The sequence below is a fragment of the Onychomys torridus genome, chromosome 8, assembly GCF_903995425.1.
Source record: "Onychomys torridus chromosome 8, mOncTor1.1, whole genome shotgun sequence".
NCBI classification, from domain to species: domain Eukaryota; kingdom Metazoa; phylum Chordata; class Mammalia; order Rodentia; family Cricetidae; genus Onychomys; species Onychomys torridus.
The window spans coordinates 107,928,323-107,946,305 of record NC_050450.1 but is presented as its reverse complement, the minus strand read 5'-3'; the positions used below and the strand labels follow the sequence as shown (position 1 = coordinate 107,946,305).

The window sequence follows — 17,983 nt, the reverse complement described above, 5'->3', positions numbered from 1 at the left end:
CTCAGGTCAGATGAAAGGGGACCTCCCAGAGCAGCCACCTGCCTCCCCGAGACTGTCCTCAGCCGGCAGTGGTGGAGTGGGAGGCGCGGTACTGGTAACTGCACTCTTGTGCTACCCACTCTGACTGCCCGAGGCTAGCCTATGTGCCTGCCTGATGGGTAGGTGGTCCCAGAGCTCTTCTGCCTGGGTCTCCTCTGCACCCTAGAACTTTTCTCATCAACTCAGCTCACCACACTGTGGCATTCAAAGGTCTGATGGAGTTTTATAAAGGTCCTGCGTTTTAGCTGACGCAGGGAATCGGCTGGGGGCTGGGCTGGGCCCAGACTCTCTTCTGGGCACAACAGCATAGCTGTGCTCATGAGAAATCACTCTTATAAGGGTATGGGTGTGCCCCACCCTATTCCCTGGTCATGCCACCAGGCTGACAGATCACACACTGCACACAGGTGGGCACGTTTATTGACCAGACACATGTGAGCTAAAAAATTTAAAAAAAAAAAAAAAAATCAGCATGGGAACAGGATCCCTTCCAGCTACAAGCTGACAGAATGTCCTCTTCTGTGTTTAGAGGCACTCAAGGTTCCACAGTTGGGATCAGAGATGCCTGCCCCCTCAGTACTGGCCCCTCTGTTGGGGCACACCCATGGCCAGTGGGCATTGACCTCTTGAGGCAGCCACCTCCCCAGGACAGCTGGGACCCAGCCCAGGCTGGGCTAATGTGAGGCCATGTTAGGGAGTGGGACAAGGCCGTCTTCTCCAGAAAGGAACACACCGCAGTTACCCTCTGTTGTGTGGGTGGGGATGCAGATGAGCCCGTCAGCTGAGCAGAGGGGCTGATCTGTCATTGGTCACTGTTGGTTTCAGATGGATGTTGGCGAAGGGATTCCTGGGGAAAGAAGAACAGTTTTAGTTTGGGCAGGTGTTCCAGTTAAGCTGGGCCACCAGGTTACTCCTGGGACCTCTAGCACTAGACCCCAATGGCCTATTCTTGGAGCCAGGGTTGGAGCTGGGTGCTGTCTCAAGACCTGCTAGCCCCTCCTATGCCTACCCACTGTCACCTTATATGTTCCACGCTGGACAGAAGAGTGGGCATGATGGTGAGGACTAGCTGTTCCCTTCCCAACTCAGGGTGGATGGCCCTGACAACGTCCTTAAGGAAGGCCTGCTATACAAACCCCCGCCCCCAGGTGAGCCCAAGGAGCGGTTCTCCCATACACAGAGGACGCAGCTCACGGTCACACAAACCAGCCCAAGCATGCAGATTGCCACAGGAGGCACACTGTAGACACACAGACATGACAGACATGAGGCGCATGAGCCCTGACTCCACAGGCTAGGGGTGAACACCATAGCCACTGCTTTGACCAGATGGCAGTCCCCTCTGCTGAGGGACTAGATGCCTTCCTGAGTGGTGGCTGAGCCACCCAAGTGCCCTCAGGCCACAGTTGATACACAAGACTCAAGACAAGAAGTGGAAATGAAACAGATGAGCAGAACAGGCTGCACCAGACCAGCCCTCCCGGCAGCCTGTTCTGCAGCCCTGTCAGGCTCGGGAGGGTCCACTCCAGTGGGGACAGCACAGGGCAGTGGGTGGGAGGAGCCATGTGGCTCCACAGTGACAGCACGGATGGCGCGTGGACATGGGGGCTTGCAAGGCACAGGACTGCACTTCCAGGAAAACGTGCTTGGCTCTACAACCATTACCTGGAATGGGTCACCTCTGTGCCTGGTGGGTTCTCAGAAGCCTGGGGGTTGATGGTAGGCCCAGGGTGGGCGAGCAGGCTCTCCATTCAGGGTCCCCAGGAAGACCTACACAGGTAGAGTCTCACCCTACATTTCCTGAAGATTACATTTTCTAAAAATCTGAAACACTTGGACTGTGACGTTTTAAAAGGTGAAGTACAGGGAGGCACAGTCCCTGCTGGCTGTGGGGTTTGATGTCTGTTGCTGCTCACCTCTACTGAGAGCCAGAGATTAAGGGCCACCATCTGCTCTGCCCGCAGCTCTGCCCCCATGCTGGGCTCCTCTGCTCTGCAGCCCCTCACTGTGGCTGTCTGACATGTGAGATACAGACCCTGCCATTACCATGAGGGTGTTAGCTGCGGCTCTGGCATGGCCAGGCTGTCCTTGGCCCACTCCAGATTCTACAGAAGGGCTCTCAAGCCTGGCAAAGGCAACAGCCCTGGGGACACTTGGAATGAGGACAGGTCTTTCTGCTGAGGGAACGGGACAGAGCAGAGCAACAAGCAGGTTGCCCCAGGTTCCAGGGCAGGGTTACCATGGGACCAGGCCTGAGCAGAATGGTTAAGGTATTTGCAGAACATGCCTTATTCCTGTCCACTTGCCTCGTTCCTTAACTCACCGAAAGAATCTATCACCAGCTAGGACTAGAATGGAAGTTCAGATCCAAAGTGCCCCACCCAATAGGTCCTCTGTTCTCAAACACTCTCTTCTCTCATTCCTCAAAGCCATGGGGCCATTTGGAGCACAGAGAACCATCCACAGATGCCAAAGCCACAGCAAAGTCTTGCTCTGTACATGTTCCAGTTAGCAGAATCCAGGGACATGCTTCCTTTCAAAGACTCTCAGCAGACTAGTGAAATTAATCTGCTGGGGACATGGCCAGCACATGCTGTGCCCAGCAGAAACTATCATCAACACTGACAGGTCTCAACAACGGAACCTGCACCAACAGAAAAGGAGGAACAGGCATCAGCCTGGGATCCAGGAATGACAAACGGCATTTATGCAGGATGGATTTGGCTGAGGCAGCATGGTGGGACACCAGCTGGGTAACAGCCAGTGTCAGCTCTCTCCCCAGCTCTGCAGACACTCATCCATGAACAAAGCTGTGACCAGAGACCCAGAGAGGCTCAGCTCCCTGTAGCAGCACAGCCTGCCTTCCCAGCTCCATTTTTGACTATTTTCCTCAACAGCCATGGAATGAGAGGCTGGCCACCGCAGAGAACAAGTCCTTGTGGAGGACCTGTGCATACCTGTGGGTTTCCATTTCTTCTACCTACACAGGGCTGGGGCACCCCCAGAACCAAGCCAAGGGTGGTAGCAACCCTCCTGCAGTCCTAAATTCAAGGTGAAGCTGTGTGAGAGTGGGTACTCAACAGCCACAGGTAGCTTTGGAACACCCCTCACCCCCAGCTAGGTGAGCTGGAAGGCTAGGCAGACTGTGGCCGGGAGATGTTCAGGGGCCATGCAACAGCACTGTTTGCAAACCTATTCTGTCCTATGTCTGTCACACCCAAGTCCTGGTCCTAGCACACAAAAGGGACCTGGTCCCAGGAAGGGCTGCACCAACCTTCTGAGCCTTTTTTCATGCCTCTGCAGGTGAGGATGACATGGCCCCTAACTGGCTTAGTGGGACCCAGAGGGCAGTAAGGTAGGGGATCTGGCAGGTGTGGGCAGGAAATGTAGGCCTCCCACCTAGAGAACATCTTGGGTGTGCAGATGGAGGCTGGAGAAAGGTGGCCAGCCCAGAGTCAGCCAAGGGCATTTTACCCTCTCTGTAAACTTCAGCAGAACTCCTACAGAATTCACATTACAGATACCCAGGAAGATGGTAACAACAGGGCAAGGTGTTCTGGGTCTGCCTGAGTGGCCTGGCTGCCCATGGGCTAGGATACATCACCGTGACTCTCAGGGAGATAATGACTACTCCTGTTAAGGGACACAGGTCCTGGCTTCTCATGCCACCCCCTCTGTAGTGTGGGAAGGGAATAAAAGCCCCTTCCACTATGGCGGGCAATGTGAAGCAGTGCCCTCCTCCCAGGTGGTCCATGTTGGTCCACTTTTCCAGCACCAAGGGAAAAAGCAGCCTGGCTAGTAATGTCTTGTAGCCATGAGAGGAAGTGGAGGGAACCAGAAGAGGCAAGATCTGATGACAGAGGTCCACCTGACGCTAGGCCCAGGCTTGGTTCAGCTGTGGTACTCAACAGCTAGGCTCATGACCAACACCCACGACACCCCAGAGGAACACCCAGGTATATGCTGAGTGATTGGGGGAGGCTATTCCCCTGGGTTTCCTTTGATTGTGATGAAGCACCCAGCAGGGCAGGAGAGAACAGATCTGGGCCAGCCCCATATCTGGCAGCAAAGGCAGTGATGGGGCAGAGTTAGAACCACAAGCCTCCAGGCAGAAGGAAGGCAGGAGACCACAAGCTGGAGGAGGGAACCAGTGGAAGGAAGGCCCAGCGCCCAGAGCAAGGCAACTTGGCAGAGCCCAGGCCCTGCCAGGCAGCAGACCCCTCCTGTGGAGGCTGTCCAGACTCAGGCCGAAGGACCCAGCCATAGCCACTGCATATGCACACAGATGGACACAAAACCAGGGCAACTTACTAACTCTAGTGAGGGGCAGCTCAAAATCTGGCCACTTCGACATCAGCACTGTAAGGAAACACAAGGCTTATTGGTAAAACTAGAGCAGCAGACGCACGTCTAAGGACACTGGGCAGCAGAAGGCCAGACAGGATGGACACCTGTGGAGCAGGTGCAGGCTGCCAGGAAGGAACCTACAGTCCTTGGGCAGAGAAGGGGGGCTAAGGGGCATGGCAGCACAGGCAGTGTTCACTCTTGGAGTCTGCACCATGCCCTTTTAGGCCCTGCTTTCTCAGCCAGGGTGGTAGCCACCCACCCAGGTGTCATCGTTAGAGCTCTGCAACCTAGGACTGTTCTCAGAATGATCTGCAAATGAGCAAAGAGACTGCACTGGGCCATAAGCTGGGGTGCACTGAGGTGTGGCCTGGCCCACACAGCCCCAACACATGCCAGGGAGCTGGAAGGAGGCACCAGACCAACTCAGTGCAATAAATAAAACCTTTATTCCAACAGTTGACTGCAGTACAGGGCACAGTTCAGATTTTAAAAAAAAGGAAAGGAAAAAGGAAAAAAATATTTTTTAGCACTTTACATCTTCATACAAGTTTGCTGTTTTGTGTCTACATTCATCCATTGCACATGGAATCCCCTGGATTTGAAACTTTTAGCAAAATTAGAACAACACAGAAAGTTCTTTACACAGGTCCAGTTCTGGCTGTGCTTTCCTTAAATATAAAACAGGGTCTGTCTGTCTGTGTCTGAGCTGCTGCGTCAGACTTGACCAGCCACGCCCTAGTCCTCGGCAGGCTTGTGGAAGGTTTTGCTAACCACATCAGAGGTGCGTCTGCAGCTTCCCAAGGGCTCCCGCCAGGTGCAGGGCTGAGCCCGCTGGGCCTTGGGCTCCGCTGCCCAGAATTCAGTGTGTGAAGAGACAAAACCAGTAGCCACTGAGTCCAGTGTGCCTGTTTCTAAAGTCACCAAGACACACAAAAGATGAGAGTGCTTAGGAGGAGCTGGGCCAGGGCCTGCCTCTCCCCCCCGGCCCTCTGCAGCCCAGGGGCAACAGGGCCGTGACTCCCTCAAAGGCTGGTTATAGAAATGATTCCCCAAATGTGTGTGTGTGTGGATGGATGGGTGGGGTTGGTCTCGAGGTCTTTGGAATGTCCGCATGTGGCCGGGCAGCACCTGCTCTTGTCCCCAGCTCCCGCCAGGGCACTGCATGAGGTAACGCCACCCTTTGTAGGGACGCCGCACTCCGTTCTACATGTACTTGCCCAGCAGAGTCTGCCAAGGAAAGAGGCCCAGTGCCTGGCCTTGTGAGGTGGGCAGGGCCTGGCTGGGGCTGCAGCCCCCATCACAGGAGTGGCCAGCTCCTCAGGAGGCTCCCCGAGTGCCCGTGTAAGCCCCTTTTCTCAGTGCAGCCCTTGGAAGGGGCCTGAGGAAGGCCAAGGTCCCTGGGCCTGAGCCCCCAGGGCCCTAAGCCCCTTCCTGTTCTAGAAGATGCCAGCACTCTGGGGGGCAGATGCAGAATAACAGTACGTACACCGGAGTCCATGCATATCTGTTTTTGTTTTTAGGAAAAAAAAAGTCCTTTTTCCTATTTTTCTTTTTTCTTTTTTTTTTTCTTTTTTTAAGATTTTTCTTTTTCTTCAAACTCTAGACCTGGCTCATGGCCAGCCTTAGAAAAGGGATGTGCATCGTGAACACCACAGGGCTAGGGCAGCAGGTAAGGACACTGCTTTGCCACGCAGCCAGCAGGCCCCACCTGGCAGTTAATGCTCAAGGCTAGGGAAACCTGTTGGGGGCATGAGCACGGGGGTGCAGGGAGCAGCACCATGGACCCTGAGGGATTTCAGAGTCTGGGATCACCAACCAAAAGGCAGGAGCGGGTGGGAAAGAAAAGAACCCGGGAACAAACCAACGAGAGCTGAGGAGGGAAACCGGTGGAGACGGGGGAAGAGCTCTTCAGAGCAGCTGCCTGGGGTCAGCATCCTCACACTGTGGACACGAGCGTGCCACTGCCACTGTGGAACAAAGCACAGGACAGCTGCCCAGATGCATGCCCACCATCAGCCAGAGGCAGCAGGCCCGCCCGCCACCCAGCAACAGCCCTGGCCAGCAGCCAGGCTACCTGGCTTCTGGGAGGATGATGAAGCCAGGACAAGACTGTGCCCAGGGGCAGCAGCTCCAGCCCTTGGTGTGGTCCTACCTGGTTCTAGGGAGAAAAGGCCTAGAGTGGGCTGATGGCTCTTCCCAACCCTGTCCTGCCTGCTGGGATGGACAGAGCAGGCCAAGACACCGAGAACCAGCAGGATATGCTCGCTCTACTTAGAAAAGAGCAGAGTAGGAGCCCAGGAGAGGGGAGTGGGTCCAACTATGGTGGCAGGCTCAGGGTCAAGCCTTGGGTTCCCAAAGTAAGAAAAGCCATTTTTCTAGGTCCCAAGAGAGAAGTTACTCTACCCGAGCCCACAGCCACCCACCCACAACGAAGTCTGAAGCCTCTTACCTGCTCACAGACCGTGCCCCATAGTCATCCAGACCCTAGGGAGCAAAGACAGAGCAATCAGGTTGGGCCCCAGAGACTAAGACCCGCGCTCTTCCTGTCAAGGTGTTCCTGGTACAGTCCTCAAAAAGACGGCTTTTCCCATGTTGAGGTCCAGGCTGAGATGTCCAGAAAGCTGGCTCCTTCCCACCACTCTCTATCCTCTCTTTGGTCACTGTGGTTGGGGACCTTTCCAGAGACTATTGTTCCAAATGGTGACATGGATGTGGTGACCTCTCACATTAACAGGAACACTTCCCGTCTGGCCAGTGCTTTTTGCTCATACAGGACAGATCACTCAATGACATCACTATAAAGACCTCCTTTGCAATGGCGCTTCCCCAAGAAATAGTTTCTTTAGGGACAGCAAAGAGAGGTCAGGTCTCAGTAGGTAGAGGGCCTTCCTGCAAAGCCAGGGACTGGTGGGCTGACTCTGGAGGCAGACTTAAAGATGAACAATGGGAAGGATGCTTCAGAAGACCACTGCTTGCCAGCCTACCTCACAGATGCCTGGGCTGGCTCTGGCCTGGGTATCCTGCCCAGGAGGGGACACCTTGGGCATGGACTAAAGCTAGCTGCAGATAACTTCCCATCTCCGTCAGACATTAAGGGGTGGTAGACTCACCATCCTTAGCTTTCCCAGCTTTGAACCAATTGCTTCCCAGAGGCTGGCCTATGCCAAGGTCTATAACTCCAATCGGACACCCTGCTGCCACCACATGCTTTGAGTGTGGCTCTGATCCAGAAGGCTCTAGCCAAGAACCATTATAATCTAGACCTCCTCAGACTCAAGCTCCCAATCACATTCACATTGCCTGACCTGCAGACTTCCTGGAGGCAGCCCTTCCAAAACATCATCATCCCTCTAGGGCAAGACAAAAGGTACAGACAAAAGGAGGATCTTGCCTGCCTCAAACATGACAGCACATCCTTGGGTCATACTGTCAACAGGACCCTCAGATTCTGGGACACCATGATGGTCCTCAGGTGGTTTAAGACTTGGAAATGATGGGCTCTCTTTCTTTATGTCCAGGTAGAGGCCCTGCCCTAGAGCTGGACAGAGACACAGACAAGCTGCTATCCCTTCTGCCCTCAAGGCTAGAGCAGACCAACCTCCTTCTCACAGGAGTCCCAGGTTTATAGGAGCTACTATCCAGCCCCACAGATGTGTGGGGCTACACTCAAAGCCGGAACCACCTAGGACATTTTGACTACTAATTGCACAGGGGTTTGACAGAGACCCCTCTTGGGGCCTAGAGGCCTTAACCAGCCACCTATGGTCTCACTGACTAGAAGACACTGGACAGCAGCAGATCACACTACCATCTAGACACCTAGCACCCTGCAGCTTTTAGGGAAGGAGTTTGAAGTTCTGATCCCCTGTCCCCTAAGTGGTAGTGGGTATCTAGGATGATCCCCAGGCCAGCCACACCCAAGTTCTCACAGCACACCAAGCAGAAGGGTGGTGAATACATCAAGTCTGGTAGGGTGTGTGGCTAAAATCCCAAGCCACAGAGCCTCTGCCTCAGGCCTGTCAGCCAAGAGGCCCAGACAGCAGTTAGTACTAGGTGCTGGGTTCTTGGAGAATCCTCTAAGTTTTGCCAGCCAAGTCCATGGTCCTTCCATGCAGATCCAGACCTCAGGCCTCACCTGAGAGAAGGCAGGGACTGCCACACTGTAGGGTCTCTGCTTGAAAGTCCCCGCTGTCTGGGTGGGGAAGGCCCGGGAGGATGTGCCATAGTCAGGAGGAGGGATGGCCAGGTCGTCCTTGTCCAGAAGGTTGCCTGTGCTGCTGCTCTTGCCTTGCTGCAGGCTGTGGGGACAAAGGACTCAGTGGCTGGCCAGACAGTCCAACACACAGGCCAGTGTTCTCTGGAGATTCCCTTTCCTTCCCCATGCCTCACTCAGCTGCCCTGGGCTGCTGTCAGTAGCCAGTGACATTTTTAGGTCTTCCCTGCTGACCTCCCTGCCCAGTTTTCCTGAACTGTGCATATAGATACACCAGGAGGAAACTGTCAAATGCTTCCTGGTGAAGTCCAGTCACCTTTCCAAAGACAGTTAGGAGTCCTCAAGGGTCAGGAGACCTTGAAGACTCAGGGTCCCTCCAACCCTGCTCTAGGAGGTAGGCAGTGGAGGTGTAACAAAGTCATGATGGGCTAGCAACTGTCCCACATTGCACCTACTGTTCTTTCCAGCATTTCCAGAACACCTCATAACACTGCAGCATCTCACATCCTTCCACGTATAGTCTCAAACACACAACAGGGCCTATGAGACAGCTCTGGAGGGCAAAGGAAGAACTAGAAGGCCTACCCAGTTTGGTGCCCAGGGGTCCTGCCTAGCCAGTATGCTTACCTCATGTGCAGCCTGTCACTTCCATCACTGTCCAGGACCCGAGTGTAGGAGAAGGGGAACCAGCCCCGCCTAGAAGAAAAGTCCTAGGTGAGAATCCATTCTATAGGCCCTCCATATGCATGACAGGGCAGGATGGTGGCCCCACTGACTATTGTCAGATCCCAAGTCCTAGCAGTTCCCAGCCAGTCCTTATCTTCCCGTGTAAGGCTAGGTGCTCATGTTCTAGGAGACCAACCAAGTGTCCGGTGCTGGATCTGCACCGAGCCCCAAGGATGAGGCAGCCCAGCCTGGTGGAGCCATGGGTCTGACCTGTACCTCACCTGCCACACAGCCCACTACCATGATGGTGACAGCTGTAAGACCAGGAGACCACTGGGACAGAGGCAATAAACCCCTCGGAGGCTCCCTGCCCAGCATGCAGCAGCCACTGGGCCACAGCAAAGCTCAATTGATGCCTCAATTTGGCCAGAGCTGCTTAGTCATATGGGTCACACTCAGACACACTCAGACAAAAACCTGCTGCTTTCCTGGGGATGCAGGCTGCCTCCAGGTGGCATCAAGACTTGGTGACACTGCTGGAGGGAATTTGGAACTACAGGAGAGTTGGTGGACAGGGAGTCTCAGGCTGAGCTGGGTGGCCCTAAGACTTGGTGACATTGCCAAAGGCTATTGAGATGGACAGGAGAGTCTGTGGGGGAGGTGTCTCAGGTTGGTCAGGTCTGCTCTGCCACATATTATCGGGGAAACCATACACAGGTCTCCATCTTGAAAATGGCCAGGTATGCCACCATACATATACATTCAGAAAACTGTGTCCTGTGCCAAATAAGCAGCAAAGAATAATCAATCACAGAGAGACAAAAGTAACAGCCAATGACTGCTGTAAAGATTAGGAAAAGGCCAGGATATGTGTGATTATGCGTTGTGCTTGTCTCTCTTGCTCAGGTTTCCTGGTAAATGCTTGCACTTGAATGCCACCACCCCCTTGTTCGCTAAAGTGGGCAGCTACTTCACACTTGCTCCCAGCAGGTGGGTGCTCACATCTTGGTCTTCTCACTCTCGCCATAGTGCCAGCCATCACGGGCCTCGGGCACTAGCAGTGTGATGAGGTCGCCCTCCTTGAAGCTCAGAAGAGTGCTGTTGTCACCAGCCGCGTGGGAGAAAATGGCCTTGACCCGCATGCGGCCGTTACGTTCTAGGCCAGCTGCCATGGAGCTCGAACGTGGCAGTGTCTTGTTCTCAGCTGCCGGGACAACGGGTATGCACATGAGAGGACTGTTCACGTCAGATGGAGCCGGGATACGGGATTAACAATAGTCATGGACCAAACACAGGAGCTGTCCCATGATCAACTGAAACTCCCTCCACCCTCTAGCCTGTCTGTCTGCTACAGACAGGGTCCTGGTCTCATTCCACCATGCCACACTACCAATCAATACACACTACATGCTCACACATGCGTAACATACCCATGCACGTACCATCCACAGATATTTGTAGACATGCACACAGGCATATGAACATATATACCATGCAGAAACACATGTTCATGTATATACCTACATACATACTCCCACAGTCATGCGCACGCACACGCACTCACAAGCCTTGGTTTCTCAGCCTAGTACCCTCAGGCCCTTACTGGTGGCATAGCTGTTCTTCGGGGTCACGCTCTTGCGCACGGGGAGTGTGTTGGAGTACGAGTCGCTCAGCTTGCTTTGAGACTGCGGAGGAGACAGGGATTTGGGCTGGGCAGCCTTGCGGTCAGCCCAGGGGTTGTAGTCCTCGCTGTCCGGGCCTGCGACGCCATTCATGACAGGTACATTCTCCTGAGCAGACATCCGCTGGAGGAAGAGGCAGGGGCAGGGCGTCGCTGGGAGCCACCTTGAGAGTAACGCTGCACCCACCACAGGGGCCTGGGCTCAGCACATTGGGCTTGCCCATTAGAGAACATGCTACCACCCTAAGCAAGGGAACACCCCTAAGCTTTTGAAGGCCCAGGACTCACCCCCACAAATGGTGCCAGCTCAGGTGGCACTGGCAAGGGTTTGGCTCCAGGAATGGGGTCTGAGATGACCAGGTTGGACTTGGAGGCTGACAGGGCACTGGGAAGGATGGAACCGTTGCTGCTGGCTATCTGTTGCATCAGCTGGACAGCACGGTCTGGAATCTTGTTGGGGTCAGCACAGGCTTGCTGCCACAGAGGCAGCTTCTGGGCTAGCAACTCCTTGCCCTAGAGTGGAAGACACAGGACAGGAAGGGAGTCAGCAGCAGCATGAGTTCCTGCAGTGGGCACAGTCCAGACTGTCTCCCTGAGCACCATCACCTTGCTCACATGTGGCCTGGCCTGGCCCCACTGCTGCTCTTTATTAATGGTTCCTCAAAACTCGACAGCCACCTGTGAGGCCTTGTCTCCAAAGGGGACACTTGCTAAAGAGCCTGGTGTGCACTTATGTGCTAGGTCACTGAGAGAACACCAGGCATGAGATCAGACCAAAGAAGGCCCTGTCCTGGCAAGTGCTTCCTCAGGGGCCTGAAGGAAACAAAATGGATGGGCTTCCACAGCCAGCCCCGGGATAGGCCGCTCCTTTGTGGGCAAAACTACACAACACTGAGCAGAGAGCCATCTGGCAGGTAGGGAGGAGGTTAAAACTAGAGACAGGACAGAGCTGCCCAGTCATGGTCAAGCCACGAGCTGGAGATGTGCAAAGGTGGCCCCTGTCTGGAGACAGGCTCGCCACTCCTACCCACCTCTAGGGGCCAAGAGCACATGAAGGCCTATCTCGGGTCCAGCCAACCCCATGAGCATACAGGAGGTACAGAGGATGAGGGAGCACAGACATGACATGAATTCTGCTTTGGGGCCTTGGGTCTATTTGAAGAAAATCAAAGGTCTGAATGGGCAGTACAGCTCTGCCTGGCATCTGGGTACAGGTGAGGCAGCCCCTGTCCCTGCTAGCCATTACAACAAGTGGGCTTCCAGGGCTGTAGTGCTGCAGAGGGTCAAATCCTTACATCCCCAGATGGCCACACTTGCAGAACAGCATCAAGACCTGTGTTCAGTGCCTGCATGCAGTTTGGTCAGCTGCCCATACAGGGAGGTTAGAGCTCTTCTTCCAGTCCCAACACAAAGTCTGGTTCCCACTAGAGGGCGCAAGATGCCTCTGCCAGCCTTAGAGCGCTGTGCTGGCAAGTGCACTCAGTTAAACTACCAGTAGTTCTCAGAGTGGGGACTGAGGGGCACAGAAGAAGAGGAGGCACAGACAGCATGTCTCTCAGGACACAGGCGCAATTCTGACCCGGCTGGGTACCTGCTTCCAGCTTGAATAGCCCAGGTATAAAGCAGCCTCTAGGCTTTTGTTTTCTTGATGCCCAAGGCACTGAGGACCAGAGCAGAGGTTGTAGGTCATGTGTGTACATGTATGGGAAGGACACATGTCAGTGTGTATGGTGACAATTTCTAGACCACCTTCCCTCACCAGGACATGACCAGGGTCTCTGTGGTTGGCTGAGCTGCCTAATCACATCGAAGGTCTTTGAGTGTTCTTGAATGTTCCAGGGGACACAATCTGACCCCACTTTAGCTCCTACAGATGTAGTGAATGACATGGTTCCATTTACCCCAACATGTTTCCAGCAAGAGTCTAACATCTGTGCCTTTCCTACCCCTGGGGGTTATGTCAGCCCTTTGAATGCCCTGGGTCTCTGAACTCTGACTCCCAAGCCCAGGCCATATAATGAGGAGCTCATGGCAGACCATCCTGGAGGAGACAGCTCCTTACAAGAACTTTCTTTGTTCAGCAAGGCTGGGCTAGGTCTTGGAATGTGGCGCTTCCCAGGAAATGTGTGTGTGTAAGCAGGGAGAGGGAACATGGGGATGTCTAAGAGGGGTCCTCGTTAGACTTAGTGGAAAGAGGTTGGTTTCTCAGTGGTCATGGAGGAACCAGGAATGGCTGAATATATGAGCCCCACCAAAAGCCCAGTGCTTGATGGCACCAGAGAAAGTGGAGACAAGGAGGGACTCTGATACCCATGTGACCAGTCTGGACTCAGCAGAGGCCACTTGGAGCAGTAAAAGAGAGGGACTAAGTGTCAGGGACTTAGAGGCTAGGCAGGAACCATAGATGGGAGGTGTGGTGTGGGATGAGGGTGGCCAGTTCCATGTAGGACAGCCAAACTATGGCAGCTAGTAAACATTAAGCCACACAGGTCCGATGTCTAGTGACATGGTGTGACCTTAGAGGCCAGGAGTCGCCAGTATCAGAGCTTGCAGACCCACAGGCCCAGGGGTCACCCAGGTGCTCAGATGAGCATGTAATCAGGAGAATTACATGAAGGCAAAAAGCTAACACTTCAGAGGCCACGAGGGCTGTGGGCCACTCCCTCTCAAGCCTGCCATCAGCCTTGCTAGACCTTGGCTGTAGTAGAAAAGCCAAGGGTGATTTGATTTTAGAAAGGCCCCAAACCTACCCCACTCTGAGCTCTCCTCAGCAGGCAGTCAGTTGCGGTCTCCCAAAATATCCAGCAATTTCTAATGCTGGTCTTCAAAATGGCATGCCCTTTGACCTGGCACTTCTTCCTCTGGAACTCTGTTCCCCAGTCTGAGGTGTACAAGGACACTTCTCTGTTAGTGCCTTCTCTGGGAGCTCGGACACTCACAAACATAGTCTAGGTCCATGCACAGCTAGTTCCCTCCTGCAAATGGGTCCAGCTGCACCGAGCAGGCAGACCTGCAGCCTACGGTGTTAGCTTACCTTGGAGTGGTAAGCAGCAGAATTCTTGGCCACAGCACACTGCTTTTCCACCAGGAAGCAGAACCTCCTGCGCTCCTCAGTGAGTGCTGTCTTGTAGCCATCAGACACGTAGTTCTCCAGCTCACCTTGCTTGTTGCTGATGGCATCAATGTACTGGGGGCAGAGGGATAGGCTGGTGAGCAGAAGGCAGCTCTTACCAGGGTTTAGTTAGGCAACATATCCAATCATTCCCACAGGCTACTTTCAGCATGCCTGCATGCTGCCCAGGATCTTGTCTCCTGTGGAGGACCCAGGTGGAGGACCTCTGGGTTTATAAACATACACTGTGAATACATAAGCATGCACATGGAGCCAAAGATTGACACTGGTGTCTTCCTTGATCACTCTGTTTACTGAAGCGGAGTCTCTCATGGAACCTGGAGCTCCCCATTTCTACTGGTTTAGCTTTGCCCTGGTGATCCTGTTTCCACCTCCCAAATGCTGGAACTCCAGATATATTCTACCACTCTCACCCAGCATTTATGTGGGTGCTAGTGATCATAACCATGGCCTTTACACTTCTGTGGCGAGCCCAACACAAACTCCCCAGCCCCCATACAATTTTTTGTTTTGTCTTGTTTTTTTGTTTTTCGAGACAGGGTTTCTCTGTGTAGTTTTGGAGCCTGTCCTGGATCTCGCTCTTGTACATCAGGCTGGCCTCGAACTCACAGAGATCCGCCTGCCTCTGCCTCCCGAGTGCTGGGATTAAAGGCGTGCGCCACCACTGCCCGGCTACAAATGTATTTTTGAGACAGGATCTTCATGTAGCCAGGCTAGTTTTGAACTATAAAACTCAAGTATGCCTTGAATTTGAGTAATCCTTCTGTCTCGCCTCTTATGCTGGGATTACAACCACTTCCAGCCTTCCTTGGGCTTTTCCTGAGAAGGCGAAAGTAAGGTATCAGTGGCACATCAGCTCCACCCAGGCTTCAGCTACATACAGCACAGACATGTCAGAGTGGAGGGGCTTCTGCAATGCTCCCTCATGTCCTGGCTTCACAAAGCACATGGCAGCTTCTTAGTCTCATGTCACCTAGAGTTTCTCTTGCCTCTGAGTCTCAGCTTGAGCAGAAGATACAGAATGATCTGTATACATCTGATCCAGAAGATACTGACAGAGGAGACTCAGGTAAGCCTGTTGCTAGAGAGAGACCATGGGCACCCAGGAATGAGGTGGTGGGAAGTGGGCAGGGGAGCACACCCTAGATTATTCCATGAATACCATATCTAGGTGAGGAGAGACCTTCTTTGGGGCTGTGAGGCCCCTCATCAGAGACATACAGGTCACCATCACTGGAATAGGGTGTGCCTGGGTGAGGGCCCTCTTAGAGCAGGAAGTGAAAAATGGCCTAGCTCCTGCCTTTTCACCTAGGTTACTTGGGTTTCACCTGGGTGTCAAATCTGGGTGGCTTTGTAAGACCCCTTGGTCCTCACAGATACTCTGGGCTCAAGAGAGATATGTGGTCAATGTGATTCCACAGAACTTGGAGCACTGCCCACCCCCATCCCCATCTAGAGACTTCTAAGGTCACAGGGTTGTCTCTGGCCACAAATAACTGTCTCTTCTCAACCTCTCTTGAGCTTTCTGGGGACACATAAGCTACCCAGGAAGGTTCTTGCCAAAAAGCCCCCAAGACCTGTACACACCTCCAGACCAAAGTACCCACTCTAAGTGTGCCAAGACAGAGGACTGGGGAATCCATAGAGCTCAGGGGAGTCAATTCTATGGAGATAAGAAGGGAGATGGCATCAGGTGACATTTAGTGGGGACAATCTTACACTGTAAAGATAAAGAGATTTTGGGGATGGATGGACGTGCTGACACACGCCATGAAGACAGGTGTTCTGAACTGAAAGTGTAGCTCAGTGGTAGGCACTTGCATAGCACAAGAGATGCCCTGGGTTCCACCCGTAGTACCACAAAAATAAAACAAAAGGGGGATGGAGTTCAGCTGGCAGAGTGCTTGTCTTGCATGCACAAGCCTGGGCTCCATCCCTGTACAGTGTAAAGGTGTAGTGCTTCATGGCAGTATTCCCAACACTCCTGAAGGTCTTCTGAGCTATACAGAAGTCCAAGGATAACCTAGGATACCTGAGACCTTATCATTCTTCAACCAACCAACCAACCAACCAAAGACAGTGCTCCTGCTCTGAGTGTTCACCTAATGGTTAAAATGGTGACTTGTATCAGTTAAGTGTAGCTCACAATTTGAAAGAAAGCTTCAAAATAGATAGAAGCCATCCACACCAAAAGAAACTACTAGACAAAGGGCCACACTGAAGAAAGTCAGCCATAGGTAGAAAATCGGGAAAGCGGCAGTTTGAGAGAAGGACTGTGATGGCCAGCGTTAGCACCCCAGGTCAGGGGCACATGTGGGCTGAAGCACACATCACCATGCCCAGCTTTCCTTGAGTTCTTCCTGAGATGGAGAAGGCACAATGGTGACAGGTCAGCCTAGGGCTTTGTCTCTGGGAGGAGTATTGCTCACGCCTCTAACTTCTCTGCTGGTCCCTCTGTGACACCTGGCTGCAAGGGTATGCACCCAAGGCCTGGTAGCAGTGTGTGGAACTTGGTTCTATAGCTAAACCCTACTGTGATAATCAAACCGTCTGAATGTCAGAAAAGGCCTATTCACATACAGGTGTAGGCTGGAATTTTCTGTTAGGAAACACCTGAGACACCTCTCCAGTGCACATCCTGTGCCCACCCCACTAAGGCTGAACCGCACAGCCTGGAGCAGAGTGCTCAGCCAGCCTTGCTGCCCAGGAGCAGCTGTTTAAGAAGTGCTTCCTAGTGTGGCCATCTTCCAGCAGGGGGCAGGCCTGAGCTGCCAGGGTGCTCACAGCTGACTCACAGGCACCTCGGAGCTCTGACTCAGCGTGGGTGGGCGGCTGAGCCGTGGGCGACAGAGGGGGTTGGAGCAGGCTGTTCCCTTAGCATCTCCCCACACAGGGCTCAGCTGGAGGGACAGAGGAGGGGGAAGCCCAGCTGGGTGGGGGCTGGTCCTCACTGTGGCTACCAGTGCATGTACAACTCTGCCTGATGGCCAGCACATATCCCTCTAAGGTCAAGGCCTGCCATACTCTTGTCACTAAACCTACACACCTCGATGCTTCTGCCCCTGCAGCCCCACGTTAAACTCCAGCCCTCTCCTCTGGCAGGACCAGCATGAGTGGTCCTCTCAAGGGGCAGCAGGGCCCAGCCACAGGTCTGCTGGGTGGGACTCTCTTGTAAAGAGAGAAGTCAGAATACCAGGGGAGAGAGATTTTCCAGCCTGACTGGGCTCCGCTGTTGTGATGGCGAGGCCAACTCTCTCTGATCCTCCTCTCTCTCCTCCACAGCGCCAAGTACTTTTCCTCTGGTTATGCAACATGCGCCTACCAGGGCTTCCTGCTCCCCGAACCTCCCCTGCACTCCAGGGAGCTTTGGAGGAGGCTCAGCCAGGTGTGAGCTCCTTCCTGAGCTTTAGGAAAGACTGGTGAGATGAGACCAGGCATACTCAGGGGTCAGGGAGGAGGAGCGCACCTGGCAGTCATCACACAGGGCAACACTAGCACGGGCCTCCTGGGTCTCACTCGTTCTGTCCCAGGCCAGCAATTGTCTGGGGCTAGGGCACTCTGGCCTTCGGGGCTCAACTAGGCTGTAAGTAGTTTCTAAGACTTGATTTCTAAGACCTGACCTTGGGCACAGGGAAATGGACACGAGAACACACACACACATACACACACACACACCTCAGCTTGGTGGCCAGCTCAGGATCCTGGGGCCACTGTTCTCTTCCAGAGACTTCTCAAGGACAACATTAGCCAGAAGGGCTCAGCAGCAGAGTGTCAGTGATAATCTGCATTGTTTCATTATCTAGGGGACTTCAGAAATGGCTCCACTTGGAACTGTCACCTAGGACAGCAGTATAACCAGGCCACAAGGCCCTCTGGGTCTCCTTGCCCCGAGAACAGAACCTTC

The 17,983-nt window shown here is 53.7% G+C and overlaps 1 protein-coding gene across 7 annotated transcripts in view; it reads right to left on the bottom strand.

Moving 5' to 3' along the window:
- Positions 1-445: 445 nt before the first annotated feature.
- Positions 446-17,983, bottom strand: part of Baiap2 (BAR/IMD domain containing adaptor protein 2) — a 70,191-nt gene continuing 52,653 nt past the window's right edge. The window contains exons 7-15 of one of the 7 annotated variants that reach the window (XM_036195626.1): positions 13,981-14,133; positions 11,235-11,459; positions 10,869-11,070; positions 10,268-10,469; positions 9,227-9,295; positions 8,522-8,684; positions 6,836-6,870; positions 4,351-4,398; positions 824-886 (exon numbers count right to left, since the gene is read on the bottom strand). In XM_036195626.1, the coding sequence (XP_036051519.1) occupies positions 4,371-4,398; positions 6,836-6,870; positions 8,522-8,684; positions 9,227-9,295; positions 10,268-10,469; positions 10,869-11,070; positions 11,235-11,459; positions 13,981-14,133 (1,077 nt within the window). In that variant the 3' untranslated portion in view covers positions 824-886; positions 4,351-4,370. The other 6 variants (XR_004945627.1, XM_036195623.1, XM_036195627.1 and 3 more) reach the window with 6 other exon arrangements.